Genomic DNA, 19,005 nt, shown 5'->3' with positions numbered 1-19,005 from the left:
CATTTTAAAACTCTGGGATGTAGACGTATATGGACGTATTCTGAAGAATAATGAGTCTTCATTTTTTAGGCCGCTGGCAGGTACCCCTTTGTTCAGTTACCCCGATAAACTTAAGCCTGAGCCCTTTCCCGTCAGTGCCATCGGGCTTAGTGTTTTGTAGCCCCAGGAGTGTTACTGGGCTTCCTTAGGAGCGTCGAGTGGGTTGGCTGAAGATAGGGCCCGCTCTCTAACCTGAGGGAGAAGGATTGCCGTTTGGGGTAGGTTCGCATTCGTACAGGTGGCATACAAGGCTAGTGAGCATGCAGTATTTGCCCTCGGCGTTGGTGTTGACGTGGCACTGAATACCTCGTTCCACCAGTAGGACCCTGCTTTCCCGTTCTCTCTGCACAGTGTTGCCGGAAGCTTCTCCTCTCTGAGTGCTGTTGACCCATGGTCTGTTTATCATCAATACTCGTCCCTGCTCCCCAGTATATATTATAACATCCCTCAGATCACTGGCTTTAAGGGATATTAAAAAATGCTAACTCCAAAAACAGCAACATTTTATACTCTAAATGATTCTAAGATATGCTAAGCTAAACACAGTTACACAATTTTGTCTTCTCTAGGACTCCTCAAAGCTCCTGATACACTTAGCATTAAAATCAGGAAGGGCATATGCAACGCGTAACAATACATTTGATCACACACATATCAAGCAGATGTATCTCGCTCGTCTGACGTTCTACCTGCCATTCTCTAGGACAGGGTTTTTCAGTCTTGGTGCTATTGAGAGTTTGGGCTGTATAAGTCTTTGTTGGGGGCAGGGGACGGGGACGGGGGTAGGGGAGGCTGTCCTGGGCCCTGTAGGACACGGAGCAGCATCCCTGCGTCTGTCCACTAGATGTCAGGAGCAACTCTGCCGACTTTTTGCCACATGTCCTCTGCAGGGGGCAAAATGGTCTCCTTCACCCAGTGAGAACCGCTGCTTTAGAGGTGCTGACGGAGCCCTCTCCTCAGCTAATTGTTCTCCAGGCAGCGTGGTCCCAAAACCTGTAAATTTTTCCTAAGACTTGGTTGCTCACCATGTATCATGGTTTAGATGAACTGGGCTTACCTTGTTTTTAAATTTCGCTTTGTTGTTAATTATCAGTTTGCGTCGTTTTTCTGGTAATCTCTCCATTGACATTTCCTGTTCCTGTTACCGGTTTCAGATTTCTTCCTTTTTCAGAGAGGACTGGGTTGCCTACCGTTTTTTGCGTTGGGTACAACATTTAGCATAACTTTGTGTTTTCTGTTTAAACTACAATGTGTTAACTATTGTACGTTTCCTTTTCTTGTACTAATTTCCCACCCTTACTTTTGCCTTTGAACTTGGACCTTCGTCTGTATTTTTCTATGCGACAAACATACGCTTCCTTTCTATAAAGCAAGTCATTTAAAATAGCTGTTCTAGGCGCCAGCTTTTTTCTTTTTATTATTATCGTGTAATATTTTTTGTATCCTGGTGTTTATGCTTAGAGCAACTTTCCAGATGATGTTTGTTTTTATTCTGCTTTGCTACTCTTCTGTATCTTTTTATTTATGCAATTTCTTGATTATAGTTTTATGATTTCTTGTTTGAGGTGGAGATTTTTTGTATTACACATGCATCTGGTACAAAGACAAGAGCCTTTTGGTTTATAAAACAGTTCCTCTGTCATTTGAAATATCATTAAATATTTGTTTTCATAATGGTACATTCTTTACTAAACAAGCACTAACTGTTTTTCTTTTGTGGGGGGTGTCTTTTTAGGGAAAGCTACCGACGACAGGAATGACAATCACAAAGCTCGAGGACAGTGAAAATCATAAAAATTCATTTGAAATATCAGGTGATAGGCACAAACTTTTACGAATGCTGTCTGTTGATGAGAGCTGCGCTACTGTTTGTCTGCAGATTCTTAAGCTGTGTTGGATTGTACTCTGGGTGTGCGTGTGCCTGTGTGTGCGTGCCGTCTGCCTGTGTTTCCATCTCGGCCTGTTTCTTGTCTCCTGTAGGGAGCATGATTGAGCGGATATTGGTGTCATGCAACAACCAGCAGGATTTGCACGAATGGGTGGACCATCTGCAGAAGCAGACTAAAGTCACATCTGTCGGAAATCCCACGATTAAGCCTCATTCTGTGCCGTCTCACACTGTAAGGACTGTGCTGCGCCTTCCAGACACCATAGAGTGTCAGCCTCTGCTTGAGCTGTCAGGAAATGATCATGTACTCGATAGCCTCATTCATTTCTGGATCAGTAATGCAAAATATTGCTTCGTATTTCCCTGCAAATGGTGGCTTCATATCCATGTAGTGGTGACTAGTTTCACAACGGTTGTTACTGAGAAGCAGCCCTAAAATCGTGCGTACTAGTACGCGGTTGGTGCAGCTTGAATAGCAGACCACCTCTCTTCTAAGAGTCGGATCCAGAAGACTAACTTGGGAGAGTTTTCGGCTAAACCACCAAAAGCCTGTTTCTGAGAATTTTAATTTTATTTACTTTGTTTCATAAAACATAAGAAAATAATGATATGAGATTAAAAAAAAGCGGGACCAGATTCTTGTTGAAGGCCTTCAAATGTGTTTTGATTTTAAGAAAGTCCTAGCTTTACTTGGAAGCCCTGGTGGCATAGTTGTTAAATGCTGCAGCTGCTAACCAAGAAGTCAGCTGTTCAGATCCACCAGGCGCTCCTTGGAAGCTCTATGGGGCAGCTCTACTCTGTCCTCTAGGGTCACTATGAGTCGGAATTGACTCAACGGCGGTGGGTTTGGTTTGGTTTTTGGTTATCTTTACTTAGAAAAGCTCGGTAGCTCTTTGGTTTTTTATATACTTATTGCCAAATAGATCAGTACCACAATTTCAGTGTTTAGAAGTCTTTCTACTGGTGTTTTATGCTTAAGGTATTGGTGCCGAATTATTTTAACATTCATCGTCTTTATTAAGTAACATTTTAAATCTGGAGAAACCTTTTTAAAAATGATTACAAAAAGCGTTTTCAGTTTGTAGATTTTTCTTATATCCCTATAGGGTTAATATGATCTTTATTAGAACATTTTCTACCATGTGAGTTCATTTTCCCACTCACTGTCCTTCAGATTAGAAGTTTTAGCTCAGGAAGTGTCAGGACAGAGGAGAGGATTGATCCGAGTTTCGTTGTGTCACTCCTTATTTTAACTGTTACCTCCCCATCCTTTTATAGATTCCTATCTTTCGTGGAGCTAGATTTATTCCAAGGACGTGTATGTACGTGTGTGCATGTTTATAAAGAAAAGTGGAAGTTCCTTTTCATTCGTATTCTCAAAAACAACCTAAAGCTAGACTTCATAAAATTTTATATGGAGTGAAACTCTGCTGTGCGCTTGGACCTCGGCGTCTCAGCCTTTCTTTTCACGTCACTCAGCGGCAAGGGAGGCATTTCCTTGCGACGTGGCCGTGAGGTCCCCACGGGGTTGGTGGCTCTGTCCTAACATAATGAACTTCTGAAAAGTTCCGCATCCCCCTAGAGAGCGCCCCTCTGGGGGATCCTGTATTCTCCCCGTAATCTGACTGTACCCCGTTTGAATAATGTACCAATTTTGAGATAAAACAGTCTTTTTTACTTTTTCGAGGAAGGAAAAATGAAACCAAACATGACTTACTGTGACGTTGGTGCTAGAAGGCGTGTTGTGCATCGTTTTTTTTTCTGTGAATTATTTAATTTGAAAAAACGATTTTAACATATTTGCGTTGCACGTTATGAGCCTCCCTCCGAGCCACCGCCCGTCCACCACGGGCTAGCATGTGATTTTGTAGCTTCCGTGAAGTTAAACGCTCACGGTCTTGACGCTCATGGTGTTGGCGTCCACCGATCAGGCGTTTCAGATACCGTTCAGGCCTTTAGAATGACAGCCACACTTGAGGCGTCCGTCGACATAACCCCTCAGCTCCTCCTCCTTTCAGGTGTGCCTCACTGCTAACTGGCTTATTTGAGGTCACTGGCTAGTTTTGAGGCTTACTTATTTTATTTAACATCTTCTCTTTTAATCCTCAATGTGACGGAGTATTTTTGGGTTTTCAAGAATGTAAATGTCATTAACCAACATGTTCTTCTGAGAAACTAGAATAACTTTGTTTGGATTAAAGCTGATTTTTTAAAGAAAATAACTCATTTTATCCCAGCGCTGGGCCATTTTTTTCAGTAAAGGGCCAGATGGTCAGTGTTGCCACCTTTGTGGGCTGTAAGGTCTCTGCTGCAGCCAGGACAGCTGCTGTTACAACATGAACACAGCCGCAGCCCCAGAGCTGTAAAGGGATGGGCATGGCTGTGTATCAGTCACACTTTGTTTTTTCCTTTTACAAAAACAGTGGGCAAGCCCTAGCTTTGTGGGCTCCTGTATCACCAGCCAGTAGATAATACGTGACCTGAGAGAAGGACTGCCTTGCCTTCCCCCTGCGACTATACGCCCAGCACAAAGAATGTCTGTTCTTTTATATAATACCGATTTTTATAGTAAATGAGAATTTTTTCTCAAACGTTACTACCATGGCAAAGAGGTGGCTTGTAGGCTATTCGGGGTTTTAGGTACTCAGTTTAGTGATGTTCATTACTGATAGATGCATGGTCCTAAGCAAAATAGCAGAAGGATCTCTGTTCTTAGCCCAGGCATGCCACAGCTGACTGCATTTGATCCTAGAAACTGACCATTTAGAGTCAGATATTCAGAAGAAATAACAGCTTGGGGATTGCTTCATTGGGAGTGTTTAAAAAACAACCTGGCTTTATTTGATCAGGTTTATTTTCCGGTAAATGCATTAACGTCTTACATTTTGTTTGTTTTCTTTTCTCACAACCTGTGTGCTTGCAGCTTCCTTCTCATTCAGTCACACCATCCAGCAAGCATTCAGACAGCAAGCCAGTGCCCCTGACTCCTGCATACCACACTCTCCCACACCTTTCCCACCATGGGACTTCACACACCACCATTAACTGGGGACCTCTGGAGCCTCCCAAAACACCCAAACCTTGGAGCCTCAGCTGCCTGCGCCCTGCTCCTCCTCTCCGGCCGTCAGCTGCTCTGTGTTACAAAGAGGTGAGGCCCTGTGACCGTTCTAGCACCCATTGTAGCCAGTATGACTAAACAAGAGAAGCAAGACTTGGAATCTGGGTGTGTTAAATAGGTTATTCCATACTCCCCCCCCCCCCTTTTATTTCAATGAATTTAGAAACATTGACAGTCTAGCATGTCACTCTGTGACGTAAAAAAACACAGATTAGCTTCTTCAGAAGTGTGCTCACCTCATACTGCTTCTGGGACCTGGGAGGGAGGTGAGGGACCCACAAGGGAAGTGGTGTGTAGCACGGAGCCCTTTCCGTGCATGTTCACAGAGGGGCCTTTATCTTGCAGCAGAAGCCTGTGCTCATGCGAAAGGTGCCGCTTCTGTGGCTCCTCCTCGGTTCCTGCTGACTCAAGGGGCAAGGAGCTAGAAGAAACTTTACCCGGGCTTCCTCTTTGCCTTTTACTGAGCCTTGTACATGGGCTTCCTCTTTGCCTTTTACTGAGCCTTGTACACGGGCTACCTCTTTGCCTTTTACTGAGCCTTGTATGCAGGGTTCCTCTTTGCCTTTTACTGAGCCTTGTACACGGGCTTCCTCTTTGCCTTTTACTGAGCCTTGTACATGGGCTTCCTCTTTGCCTTTTACTGAGCCTTGTACACGGGCTTCCTCTTTGCCTTTTACTGAGCCTTGTACGCAGGGTTCCTCTTTGCCTTTTACTGAGCCTTGTACACGGGCTTCCCCTTTGCCTTTTACTGAGCCTTGTACGTGGGCTTCCTCTTTGCCTTTTACTGAGCTTGATTTATTTTGAACTTCCACCTGGAGAGAGGTGTCACTTTATTTCTGCATGCTGTTCTGTTGCCCCTTACAACCCTTTCTTTAAGAGCCTGTTCAGGGAACCCCATATTTGTCACCAGAAACTATTTGAGATGAAGAGAACACACACAAAAAAATAAGGCAACTCCCTCCTTTGATGTGTAAGGAATCCTAACATAATTTTTACCCCCCTACATTCTAATTCAGTATTTTATATCAAGTGCATAAATAAAAAATTCTTATTCATAAATATGTATTAACAATTCCATACATTTTTACCTAAACCCTCTTCGACAAGGAAAGGAAGTGTCTTGAGAAGTGTGTTCTGAGAAATATTCAGACTTTTATTGAATAGAAATTGTGAGTGCGTCGAAGCAGGGATACCTGGTGTCAAGTCTAGTTGATGGCCACATTTGCGAAGGAAACCAGAGTAGACTCGCTGTACCTGGTAGCAACCCTGAGCATTTTAAGACACACATAGAAGTACTGCATAAGAAGTTATCAGTCTTTTACTTTTTTTTTAATAAGTTTTTTATGGCATGTCTTTTGCCGACAGTCATATACCCGTGTCAAGGATTTCTTAGGCTGGGCAGTTACTTAAAGAATGCTGATGTCTTTTATTATATAGTTTAGTGTTTACAGTCCAAAGGAAAGTGAGATAATGTGGCAAGAATTTGTGGCGATTTAATTACCTGGACAGAAAATTGAGGTTAGATTGTTAGGCTTATATCAAGGAAATGAGGTTGCAATGAATTTTAAAAGCAAAGCTAAACAATAGCAACAAAAAGTAGCAAAGAAGTAGGAAGGTATTGAGGTAGGCATAAGAAGTTGGAGTTTGTGTCAGCCTGGCTGCAGCTGCTCTGCTGGACTGCACGTTGGAGAGCATGTCATAGGCTGTAATTGCCCAGTATCACTGAGTACTTCAAGACACGCAGGGAGAAGCATGTCATAGGCTGTAATTGCCCAGTATCACTGAGTACTTCAAGACACGCAGGGAGAAGCATGTCATAGGCTGTAATTGCCCAGTATCACTGAGTACTTCAAGACACGCAGGGAGAAGCATGTCATAGGCTGTAATTGCCCAGTATCACTGAGTACTTCAAGACATGCAGGGAGAAGCATGTCATAGGCTGTAATTGCCCAGTATCACTGAGTACTTCAAGACACGCAGGGAGAAGCATGTCATAGGCTGTAATTGCCCAGTATCACTGAGTACTTCAAGACGTGTAGGGAGAAGCATGTCATAGGCTGTAATTGCCCAGTATCACTGAGTACTTCAAGACACGCAGGGAGAAGCATGTCATAGGCTGTAATTGCCCAGTATCACTGAGTACTTCAAGACACGCAGGGAGAAGCATGTCATAGGCTGTAATTGCCCAGTATCACTGAGTACTTCAAGACATGTAGGGAGAAGCATGTCATAGGCTGTAATTGCCCAGTATCACTGAGTACTTCAAGACACGCAGGGAGAAGCATGTCATAGGCTGTAATTGCCCAGTATCACTGAGTACTTCAAGACACGCAGGGAGAAGCATGTCATAGGCTGTAATTGCCCAGTATCACTGAGTACTTCAAGACATGTAGGGAGAAGTGATCTTATATAACAAGGCGGAAGAAGGTGGAAATTCACGGAGAGCTAGTCTGCAACCAGCTTTCCCTAGTTTCTTCGGGTAGTCAGGCATACTTTATATATTGACTTTGAGGCCCTCTGCCTGTGACATACCCTTCTAATCAATTAGAAGGGCGCGGACTCACCTTGGTGACCTCATCAAGAGTATCTCTACTGGTTTTGAATTAGGCCAGCTATCTTATTTTTTTTAGGCTTTCCAGCCATAGGACACATATTGTGTATATTCTTGAACTGATTCCTGGTGCATTTCTAAGAGTGTTAAAAAAAAAAATTTTTTTTTCAAATTTTTTTCAGAAAAAAAAAAAACAGATAAGCAGTAACGAAAAATCAGGCTTCTTTCACTCTCTGCTTTCAGTCTAGTCCATCCCGTAGCACATCTCGCCTTCTGAATCTTAGTTTCTCATTTCAGGATTAATGAGTGGTTTATGTACTTTAAATGATGCAGAAGTTAGCCTTTTTTGATATGGGTATTTCATATACGCTTGAAAATGGAACCTTCTCACACACCCATGGGACTTTATTTTGCTCATTTAGTGTTTCACTGCTTCCTCACTCTTTCAGAAGTCTGATGTTATAAAGGCAAGGGGTGGACCCTGACCTTTTCAAATGTTAAATTTCTGTGAACGTGCCGCATAGAGAGCAGCCAGCACCAGCCTTCTATCACTGTATTCTCTCCTCTCAAAGCCGGTTAGCCAGTCTCCTAGTTTCTTCTTACGTGAGGCTTAAAGTATTTCCTTAAAGAAATCATTTTTTACTTACTTTTCATTTAAAAGCAGCCCTAGTTTCCTCATCTCTCGCTAGTCAGATGTATTAGGTGGGTCTACTCCTGCAGAAATCACAACCCATCCCCCACCCACCTGGGAGTGTAGATGTGTCACTGTCCACGGTTCCCTATCTGTCAGTTTTTTCCCCTCTCCACCCTCCACCAGCCTGCCTGCAAGCCTGAAGCAGCAGCTTTGCTGTGAGCTGTTACTATACTAATGGGACCCGGTAACACAAGGAAACCTGATTCTGTCAGAGTCAAGAGGAAGTATTAGCCAGTGACTAAAACTGAAAATGGCTTATTAATTTTTAATTAACGTTCAGCATTTGGCAAAGAAAATCCAAATTATAATGAGAAAAATAGAAAGCTCATAACACTGGCTGCAGTGATTTAGTATTTTACACCTTGAGAGCAACCCTCAGTTGACACACAAATAAAAATTACTGCTTTGGAGTATTGCTGCAATTTCTTTTTCCCTTTTTAATTTCCCCAGGATCTTAGTAAGAGTCCCAAGACCATGAAAAAACTGCTACCCAAGCGCAAACCTGAACGGAAACCTTCTGATGAAGAATTTGCTTTGAGGAAAAGTGAGTAAATATGAATGAAAGAGTAAGTTTCTTTATCATGATGAAGTACTCTGTGTCTCGTTAGAATGGAGAAATGATTGACAGCTTCTCAGAGACCCCAGGGAAGGCAGGGATATGGACCTTATTAAGCCTTTTAAAGGTAGTACCTTGGGAAACGGTTGAACTTGTAGCAGCCACTTGAGCGTTAACACAGGCGCAGGAGATTTATAACTGAAGACAAACATCTCGATGTTAATAACGAAACGTGCACGCACTTTCCCTTGATAAAATAGTTCACAATCTTACAGGGTGTATATTGACTGCGTCACACTGTAGAGACTCAAAGCTGCATACCAGCCTTGACTTACCTCCATTTCACCTGTGAACCTAAGCCAGGTGTTCAGCTTAGACCTGGGGATCTCACCTTCTCTTCTTGTGTGCCTTTTTTCCCACAGAAATTCTACCCACACTTTCTCAGATGCCGTAACGTCCTGAAACTTTCTCTAAATCCGCTGGCTGAACGCGACCCATTCCTTTTAGATCTCAGAGCTGTGCCCCACCCGTGCTATTATATTGCCTTCACTTTTCTATCGTACTTGTCTGTATGCTTGTATGATTTCCACTGCTCAGGTAAAAGCTTTTTAAAAGCCGGAAGCAGAATCTAATTCAGCTCCAGCTTTTTCATCCGGCCCCTTATACACATGAGGTGCTTAGCTGATGTCCATTGGCTGAGCAGAGCTATTTTTAGAAGCAAGAGATTAGGAGGATTTACTCCCTTCTCCTCCACGCCTCTGTTTCTTCCCAGTGCTGTTCTGTTTCCTGGCAGTGAGAGTCAGGAGGGAGTGGCAGGCATTGTGTCTCACTAGGTCTCTGTGCGGCTGCTTAGACTCAGTGAAGACTCGAAATGGGTAGGTGGCCAAGCCAAACCGCACGGTAGGGCCAGCCCCGGGGAAGCTGTAGGGGTTCTTCTGAAAGGTCCCTGTCTCCCTGTCCTGCTGACACGTTCTCAGCCGGCCCTGTTTTTGCCGCTCCTCGCCTCTCAGCTCCCACCAATCTTAGGACTTACAGTGTGAGCGAATCTGAGAAATCCCCTTGTGCCAAAGGTGACAAAAGGAAGATGCTAGAGGTCTTTTGTAAATCATTGTGACTTTCTGGAGACATGGCTTCTATTTTTACCTTATCCACTGGGACCCCTCAAGGATTTCCTTTCCAAAAGAAGGCTTGTGAGAGAGACATTTTAGTCAGAGTTTGAATATCACACTGAAGGAGGAGGCAATGTGGGGTAGTGGTTAAGAAATGTTCTCCAGAGCCTGACCAACCTACACGTGAAGCCTAGCTCGCTCGGCTGCTTACGTGACCTGGGCAAGTGACTTATCTCTGTACTCCAGATTTCTCGCCCTTAGCATCAGGGATGATAATAAATGGAAGAATTAAATAATACTGGACCTGTAAACTGCTCAGTAAACATTTGCTGTCTTAACATCCTTACCCTGTAAGTTGTACACAGTAAACACTGTGGTATAAATTGCTGTCCTGCCTCTTTTTCCTCAGATTATAGGCAGCTGCTACAGCGTCCGGCACCAGAGCAGAGAACACATAATGACACGGCTGATCGTCAAGTCAGCGTATTCTAGTGAGCAGAGCCAGATTTTGGAGTCAGGCAGACCTAGAGCTGGATACCTGCTCTGCCATTTGGGGCTGCGCAATTACTCATCTATAAGAGGGGAAAGTAAATACTCGTAGGGTTGTTTGTGGAATTTTTGGGGCACCTTCCATTTGAAAGATGCTGTGCTGGGCACTCAGGATGTGGCTGCAAGTAAGATACTCCTTCATTGACAAATATTTATTGAGTACTTCTGTGTGCCAGGAGCTAGGTAAAAAATAAAAAATCTCTGTCTTCTTGGAGTTTAAATTCTGTTGAAAGATGAGGACAGGGAAAAAAGAAAGTAAAAGATAAAGTATGTTTGTTGTTAAGTACCACAGAGAAAAATAAATTAGGGCAGGGAAGAGGAGGTAGGGACAGCTTCAAATAGGGTGCTCAGGGCAGGAGTCACTGGAGGAGCCTGATCTGAATACAGACTGTAAGGAGCTGGAGAAGGAGGCCAAGCAGGTATCTGGGGAGAGCGTTGGGGGCAGTGGTTCCAGGCAGGGGCTGCAAAGCCTCTGAGGCAGGAAACCTCATGGTGTGTTCCAGGAACGGCAAAGAGGCATCTATGGCTGAAGTAGTGAGTGATGAGGGGAGGAATAAGAGATGAATTTAGAGAGGTGGTGGGGAAGCAGGGCCTGCATGGCTGCTGTGATGAGTGGGAAGCCATGGTACGGTTCTGAGCACAGGACGTGGTCTAGCTTGGGTTTTAATGGCGTCACCACGACTGCTGTGTTGAGAATAGACGGGGGCAGAGGCAAAACCAGGGAGACCAGACAAGACAGGCTGTTGCAGGAATCCAGGTGAGGGTGAGAAGCGACGTCAGCCTGACAGTGGTGTTGATAATGTAGGTGGTACAAATGTGGACAGATCTCGGTGTTCTGTAAAGATTAGACTCCAGCAGTGATTCTTAACTGAGGGCACTTTTGTGCCCCGGGGACATTCAGCCAGTGGCTGCAGACGTTTTCATTGTCACACTGGGTGGGTGCTACCGGCATCAGTGTATAGAGGCCGGGGATGTTGCTATACACCCTACGATGAACAGAATAGTCCTCTCTCTGCCCCCCCCCCCCACCCCCATAAAGAATTACCAACTCAGAACGTCAGTAGTGCTGAGGTCGAGAGCCCTGGCTTTCTAGGTGTGCTGTCACATGGGATGTTGCGTGTGAGAGAAAGCAAGGCACCAAAGGTGGATCCAGGGCTTTTGGCGTGTGAACCTACAAGGACGAGTTAGTTTTCCTGAGATGTGAAAGGCTGTGGGAGGAATAACGAGGTGTGGGGAAGGTGTTGGGGGAGACAAGGTGCTCATCAGCTTTAGATCTGAAAAGACACCCAGGAAGAAACATCAAGTAGACGATTAGATACGTGATTCTGAAGCCCATTGGAAAGGTCTGGGGTCGTGGTAAAAATTTCAGAGGTGTTACCATTGTTCAAATGGTATTGCAAGCCATGAGATTGAAGTCATGGAAAGAATGGGTATAGATAAAGAAGTAAAAAGGAAGGCACTTCAATGTTAAGAGGTTAGGAGCGGGCAAAGGAAACTTTGAAGGAGGGGACTGGTCAGGTGAAAGGAAAACGAAGCATTTTTGTGGATTAAAAGAGAAATTTTTAGAAACGATCTTTCTGTAAATAGTGCCTGTGCATAGTAAGTGCTTAGTAAGCTTCACTGCTTTGAGGCCGTATTGCAATATCCTAAGTTGCTTGTCCTTCGTTACATTCAGAATTCTAGAATTGTTTGGGTTCACAGGACAGCCTGTGCCATATACAACATGTGTGCTGTCAGCTTGCTAGCGTCTAACTTTTGTGATGAAAGGTGGATCAGGCATGACTGTTGAAAACTGAACACGCCCACGAAAACCCGCACAGTCTTCCTGGCTTCCTAATACTCTCTCTGCACTTTCTGACGACGTGTGTACTTCCCCATATCTGAAAACAACAGTCAGCTTACACCAGCCGTGCAGATAATGCCACTCACACAGAGAATTTCCTCTTGGCAAAGAGGGAATGTCCTACCTATGGAAATTACCTTTCAACGTGTCCTGAAATTAAACTACGTAAAACGTTATCTTTCTCACTCCATAAAGGAGTCACTTGTTATGGGAACCCTGGTAAATGGTTGTCTCAGTAGCTCTTAAACTCTTGGTACTGTAATTGAATTTTTAGTAGTGAATATTTGGTTTGCCTTGTATATTTTTTACTATCATAAAGTGACATTGGAAACCCTGGTGGCGTAGTGGTTAAGTGCTACAGCTGCTAACCAAAGGGTCGCCAGTTCGAATCTGCCAGGCGCTCCTTGGAAACTCTATGGGGCAGTTCTACTCTGTCCTATAGGGTTGCTATGAGTCGGAATCGACTCGATGGCAGTGGATTTGGGTTTTTTTTTTTTTTTTTTTTTTTGGTTTTTTAAAGTGACATTGAGACTAAGGATTACGAACTGTAAATATTTTAGCCTTCTATTTTTTTACTTTTTTTTTATTGGAGTAGGTGAGCCTTTTTAAATGTATATCCAAGTAATATAGAAAAATAAGTAGTTCTGCTCTAAACCGTAGGATCAGTCCAGCAGTGTGTGTAATCCCACTGGGCACCAGCCGCATGTGAGGCTCTGTACTTAGCGACTTAGCGCTGCTGCCATTAGATGCTGTTGGCCTGGCAGATCCCAACCTCGGCCTGTGCTCTCCGGCCTGTGCTCTCCGGGTGGAGGTGAAGGCCAGCTGCTGAATAATCTATAGTTTAAGGAAGAGCCCTGGAGTGAGAACTTCAGGCTCTAGGTTGGGCTTTGTAATTAAATTCCTGACACCACTTTCAAGGCCCCTGGAGGTGATTTTTAGTTGACAGTGTGTTCTGTCTTAGATTAAAGTCCTGTTAAAGAATTCACGGATCAGAGAGAGCGCTCATTTTAAAGGCCTTCCCTAACTGTAACCAGACTCTGGAGAGTTGTTTCTGTCTTCACTCCTGCCAGTTCCTGAAGTTCATGTCAGCATGGAGAGTACCACTCCTTTTTATTTTTGGGTTTGGTATGTGAGAAACCCTACTGTGTTTGAATTTGCATTTCTTCATTAGTACTGATTAAACATCTTTTACTTCCTGCTGTATTCTTATTTTGAGTTGCTGGTTCCTATCTCTGGCATTTTCTTTTGAGGGTGGGACATAATGTTTTTCTTACGAATTAGCAAGACATCCTTTATATATTTCAGGGATTAACCCTTAGCTGGATATGTGCGGATAGAAAATACTTAAAAAAAACTAGAAAATCTTTTGAATATAACTATTTTCTAAATGTTTGGAAAACCATTATCTGACAAGAAAATGAGAAGAGGGCTTGTCTTAATTATCACCGTTTTTGGTTGAGTTGATGATTCTGCATTCGTCTAGTTAATTGTACTAATTGATTTCAGTTAAGTTGTAAAGCGTTGCTCCTCTTTTGACAGGTACGGCTGCTTTAGAAGAAGACGCTCAGATTTTAAAAGTTATCGAAGCTTACTGCACGAGTGCCAAAACGCGGCAAACGCTGAACTCCAGTAAGTTCAGTTTCCCGGTAATGTGGTCTGAATTATGGTGTTTTGTGTAAGTGAACAACCTCGAGTAAGCTGCTCAGTCAGGCCCACTGCACCGCTCATGGACCTGTCTGAGCTGTCCTAGGGAGCAGTGTGTTCATGGCTTAGCTTGAACCTGAAGTCCTTTGATCACCGTGAAAGGATCTTAGCTGTCCAGAACAGAATTTATAAAGGGCTCTTACGCTTAGAGAAGATGTGTTTAGAAGACAGAGGAACGTTAATTCAGTTATTTCAGCAGTCATACCATTGGTGTCATGGTTTTTTTTTTTTGACTTTTTAAAACCAAAAATACCAAACCTGTTGCCATCAAGTCGATTCCGGCTCATAGCTACTCTCTATAGGACAGAGTAGAATGTAAACCTAGAGCGAGGCTTTTTTAGCTCCTCCCATTCCCCCCTCCTTTTTTTTTAAATGATTGGTTAAAAAAAATTTTTTTTAAATAGGTACCAACTAATTTATTTGGTATGTTTCATTACCACCTGAATTTGCCTGCCCCCAGTGCATATTGCCGTAAATGAAAAAATCCTATCCATTTTGTGGACAGTAAAACCTTTTTATTTTATTTTTAATCTTTCCCAAAAGGTGAGAGTGGAGTGCAGTATGAAAACAGTAGCTTTTATTCGTTCAGAGGAAAGGGGCTTATTTTCCCCTTCTTGCTGGCACCTGCACCCCCGAATGGCTGACCTTTCATGGGTTTGTTGGTGCTAGGGTGGCCACCGATGCTGTGGGCGTCCTTGGCACTGTCAGTTCTTACGCTGATTATTTTTTTGAGAAGTAGATTGTGTATATATTACTTCTGCATAAAAGCTTGCTTTATTAGATTTTATATGTGCAGTTCCCTTTTCACCTTGACTTTTGGCAAATCACTTATTCTCACCTCTTCAGTTCCATCAACTGCAAAATGGTGATTAAATTGGAGACTTTTTACCATAGCCCACCTGTGTCATGGAGACCTTTTACCATAGCCCACCTGTGTCATGGAGACTTTTTACCATAGCCCACCTGTGTCATGGAGACCTTTTACCATAGCCCACCTTTGTCATAGAGACTTTTTACCATAGCCCACCTGTGTCATGGAGACCTTTTACGGTAGCCCACCTGTGTCGTGAAGACCTTTTGCCGTAACCCGCCTGTGTCATGGAGACCTTTTACTGTAGCCCACCTGTGTCATGGAGACTTTTGACTGTAGCCCACCTGTGTCGTGGAGACCTTTTACCGTAACCCACCTGTGTTGTGGAGACTTTTTACCATAGCCCACCTGTGTCATGGAGACCTTTTACCATAGCCCACCTGTGTCATGGAGACCTTTTACCATAGCCCACCTGTGTCATGGAGACTTTCTTCCAAGAATCAGCACTGCCCTTTTTTTGTCCATGTTGTTTCTGGTGAAAATGCCTGTTCCTAGTAGCTAGTCAGCAGAGTAGGAGATCAGTGGAAAGGCCTAGATACCCTGTCAGAGTGTGGACTTAGTATATATACAATCAAGCAATACCTTGTAAGGACAGATTATCGTGACTTAAGGTATTACAGTTTCATTTACTTGACAAGGATTGTATTTCAACTAACAGGCTATAAAATGTGGGCACGCTGTTTTGGCTTTTGAATTTTAGATTTTTTAAAAGTGGACGTCTCAGTTTCAATTACTTGAAATAAAATTTTAACCCAATAGTCTCAGGCGAGCAGACCAGGTGACATGGGCTTTGTGTGGGTTTTAGTGCCAGCAGCATTTTCTCATAACAGGAGACAGAGCCATGGAACACGCGTGTGGCTTTGCTTCTTCTGGCTGCCTGCGGAAACGGCCCACGATTCGTGCAGATCTTTCTTACCCCTTTGCCTGTTACGTATTCCCCTTTCTCCTACACAAGAAAGGCACTGGACAACAATACGCTGATTTTTCTTTTAATTGATATTATGGGCAAACCACTCTGTGGCCTCCGAGGGATTATAACCCTATGGCTTTAAACTTGTGCTCTCCAGAAAAGGTAGTGATAGGAGAAGCCAGTCCTTTTTGCTGTAAACGTCGTGTACTTAATCAGGATAACTTGGAAACGGAATCATAGTGAAAGCAACTCTGCTCACGTTCAGTGCTTAGTAAAAACAATTTTCAGAAGGAAAATCTATTTTACCTAAAGTTCAGTTCTGTTCAGTGCACATTTGGATACTAAAAAGACTGAACCAAACATCCATTAATGGGAAACATTGCAGTACAAACGTTTAGGGAGTAATTGGCTTCACAGAGGTCGGTGATTTGATTAAAGAAGCCCAAAGTAGTCCACTGCTGCTCGTGGCTTTGGATCAGAATTCAGTTAGATCAAAAGTGGGAGCAAGGAAGGAATCAGTGGTTGCTGCGGCCCGCCGTTAAAAGTCACACGGGCGCCCTCTTGTTTTTCTTTTTGTATGTACTCGGGACCCTCCATCTTCAGACCCCTCTCGGGTTCTGCATGTTTTGCAATCCCAGTTGCTTGGCCAGTTTCATTGATCACAGTTGCCAACCACTCATGGGGTGATCTCTGTTCTGCCATTTTGTTCCCCTTCCTTGTGTTGTCCTCTTTTTAACATAGTGGCATTACCAGGTCACTTACCTGTACCCTGACAGCAGAGGGTCTGCACAGGGCTGCTTATATCGTGTATTCATTTCCACTGGCTAAGCTCTGAGCACTGTTGCTGAGATCAGCTGTCCTCAGTAGATTGGTGGGCTGATGGGAGGTGGGGGAAATAGAGGGAAGGGGACCCTCATTAATTCTTGTCTCCACCCTGAAATTTTAACAGTGGTTATGTCTGGACAAGGTAAGTTTAGTTCCCATGGTTAAGTTGACTTCTGGTGATTTATAGTCTTGGCAAAGAGATAGCTGCAGAATTAAGTAAAAAATTCTTTGAAACTATTTTGGTTTAATATATCCACTTAATGAATAGGAAGCGTTTTTAATTAGCTACGTATAAATGGGTTCTTTTACAAAAAATGTCTTAAACGAGACTATTTGTTATATCTTGTGGGCTAGAATTGGTTGTCAAGTGTTCATAGAGTCATCTTTTGGAGCTGGGCTGAACTTATAAAAGATTTCTTAAATGAGAACTTTATACCAGTAACTTTAAAAGAAACAATTTGTAAACAGTGTCATGATTTAAGTCTATTTAATGATATTGAATTAGTTTTATTCTAAGAGTTGTGCTAAGTTCATTTTTAAAACCCAGCCATAAATAAGGATAAATAAGCATTGATGCCATTTTTTTTAACAATATTTTCTCTTTTCCTTCTCCTCCCATCACCTTTTGCTTTTGTTTCCATGTTTTTTGGTTGTGGCTATTCCCGTTTGTTTTCCCTCTCATCCCACCTTGGCCTGTCCACACCTGTCATTTCATCTCACCCACACATCCTTAGCATGGCAAGGCACTGACCTGATGCATAATCACGTCTTGGCCGATGACGACCAGTCAAGTCTAGACTCGTTGGGTCGTCGCAGTAGCCTTTCCCGTTTGGAGCCTTCAGACTTCCTGGAAGACTCTGACTGTGACAGTATATGGACAGCCCATAGTTACAGAACGGGTTCTACTTCTCGTAAGAGCTGTTGCTCATATATCTCTCACCAGAACTAGCGCACTCGCAGCTTTTCTTAACAAACGCTTGTTGTATCGCAGCCCGCTTTTCCTAGATGTTTTCTTGCTGTTCTTGTCTCTTTTAATGTGATATTTTAACACCTTTTGAGAGCGTTTCTGATATTTCCCATTGTACTTTGTGGAGGCGTGATTGCCAATTCAAATATACATTCAGATTACTAACTGTTGAAGGGAGACGGTGTATTCGCAAGCCAATGCCTGCGGGGTTCTTTTCCTAACGGATAGTTGTTTTATAGTTCCAGATCGCTTGGTTTTTTATTCTCAGTGTAGCAACTGTCTCGTTTCCTTTTTGGATTCAGCTGTATGAACACTTTTATATTTTATACTGAAACCATACAGGTTTGTGATCTCAGTGCAACCAGCTGGAGGAGGCTTTAGCCTTACAGTGACCTAATTTTTTTTTATGTGTAACAGGCACAGTGATCAAGTAGTTGTTGAGAGATAATGAGAAGAAAATATGCAACAAAAGAACTGTCCGTTCAGTTCAGAGAGCCGTGTTTCTGAGAAATCCCCAAGATCATTTGGGAATCATGACCAGCAACCCGTGTCTGTTGCCAGCATGAGTTCTCTGCCTTGGCAGACGTAAACAAGAGTTCACCGCCCACCCCTCCCTCCCCGGTGTGCTCACGACAGCCCAGCATCTCCCGTTTGCCACGATTCTGGAGTTCTTTTCTCCAAAGGCAAAGTTCACTGTCAAAGCTCAGACGTTTGATTATCATGCCAGATTTTTTCTGTGGGGTAATTTCTGTTATCTAGTACTCAGTAAGCCTGTACCATTCTATTAAAGGTTTAAGGTCCAGGATCTGAATTATTTGGCATCTAAAGTGTAGACTAGACTGGGCTCGGATAGACATCTGGTCTACTTAAAAAGTCCAGTGCTTGGGCTTCAGTCACAGCTTGGCTGCACCCCGACACCCATACCTGTGCTGTCTGTAATGGCCGTGAGCACATCGTTTGTTTTCAGCAACCAGCTGCAGTGAAACTCCGTTTACAGCAACCCCTGTAGCGCGTAATCTCCATTGTAACGGGACGCCTAAGTCCACTGAAGATTTACTAGGTTGTCACGGAACTCGCTTATAAGAAAATCTCGGATTTCGGGGGTGGAAGTCCCCCACTTCCTTGGGATTTGTTGTAAGGAGATTTCACTGGCCTCACTCAGACTAATTTTTGCTTCAAAAAGAACTGAATGTGACATGTTACATTCAGTTGTAGCATTCAAACCTACACCTGGTCATTGAGGGAAAAACTGTTTCCTTCCACTTGCAGTGTATTTGGTATTAAAATGTAAATTTACGCTTGTGTTTTAAAGTATTTATTGAAACTGGCTTCAGAAAACAAAGTGCCATAATCAATTGGGAATAACATTTTTTGCTTTCTT

At 43.3% G+C, this 19,005-nt stretch overlaps 1 protein-coding gene across 10 annotated transcripts in view; it reads left to right on the top strand.

Moving 5' to 3' along the window:
• ARHGEF7 (Rho guanine nucleotide exchange factor 7) overlaps positions 1 to 19,005 on the top strand; it is a 159,470-nt gene that overhangs the window by 127,199 nt on the left and 13,266 nt on the right. For 7 of the 10 annotated variants that reach the window (XM_064275222.1, XM_064275220.1, XM_064275219.1 and 4 more), the window contains 5 exons: positions 1,775 to 1,853; positions 2,020 to 2,159; positions 4,851 to 5,075; positions 8,741 to 8,834; positions 13,887 to 13,976. In XM_064275222.1, the coding sequence (XP_064131292.1) occupies positions 1,775 to 1,853; positions 2,020 to 2,159; positions 4,851 to 5,075; positions 8,741 to 8,834; positions 13,887 to 13,976 (628 nt within the window). Of the gene's footprint in view, positions 1 to 1,774; positions 1,854 to 2,019; positions 2,160 to 4,850; positions 5,076 to 8,740; positions 8,835 to 13,886; positions 13,977 to 17,391; positions 19,003 to 19,005 lie in introns of those variants that run through there. The other 3 variants (XM_064275223.1, XM_023553204.2, XM_064275216.1) reach the window with 2 other exon arrangements.

Source organism: Loxodonta africana, chromosome 23 (assembly GCF_030014295.1).
Source record: "Loxodonta africana isolate mLoxAfr1 chromosome 23, mLoxAfr1.hap2, whole genome shotgun sequence".
NCBI classification, from domain to species: domain Eukaryota; kingdom Metazoa; phylum Chordata; class Mammalia; order Proboscidea; family Elephantidae; genus Loxodonta; species Loxodonta africana.
The sequence above is the reverse complement of the archived record's forward strand: the minus strand, read 5'-3'. Positions and strand labels throughout refer to the sequence as shown.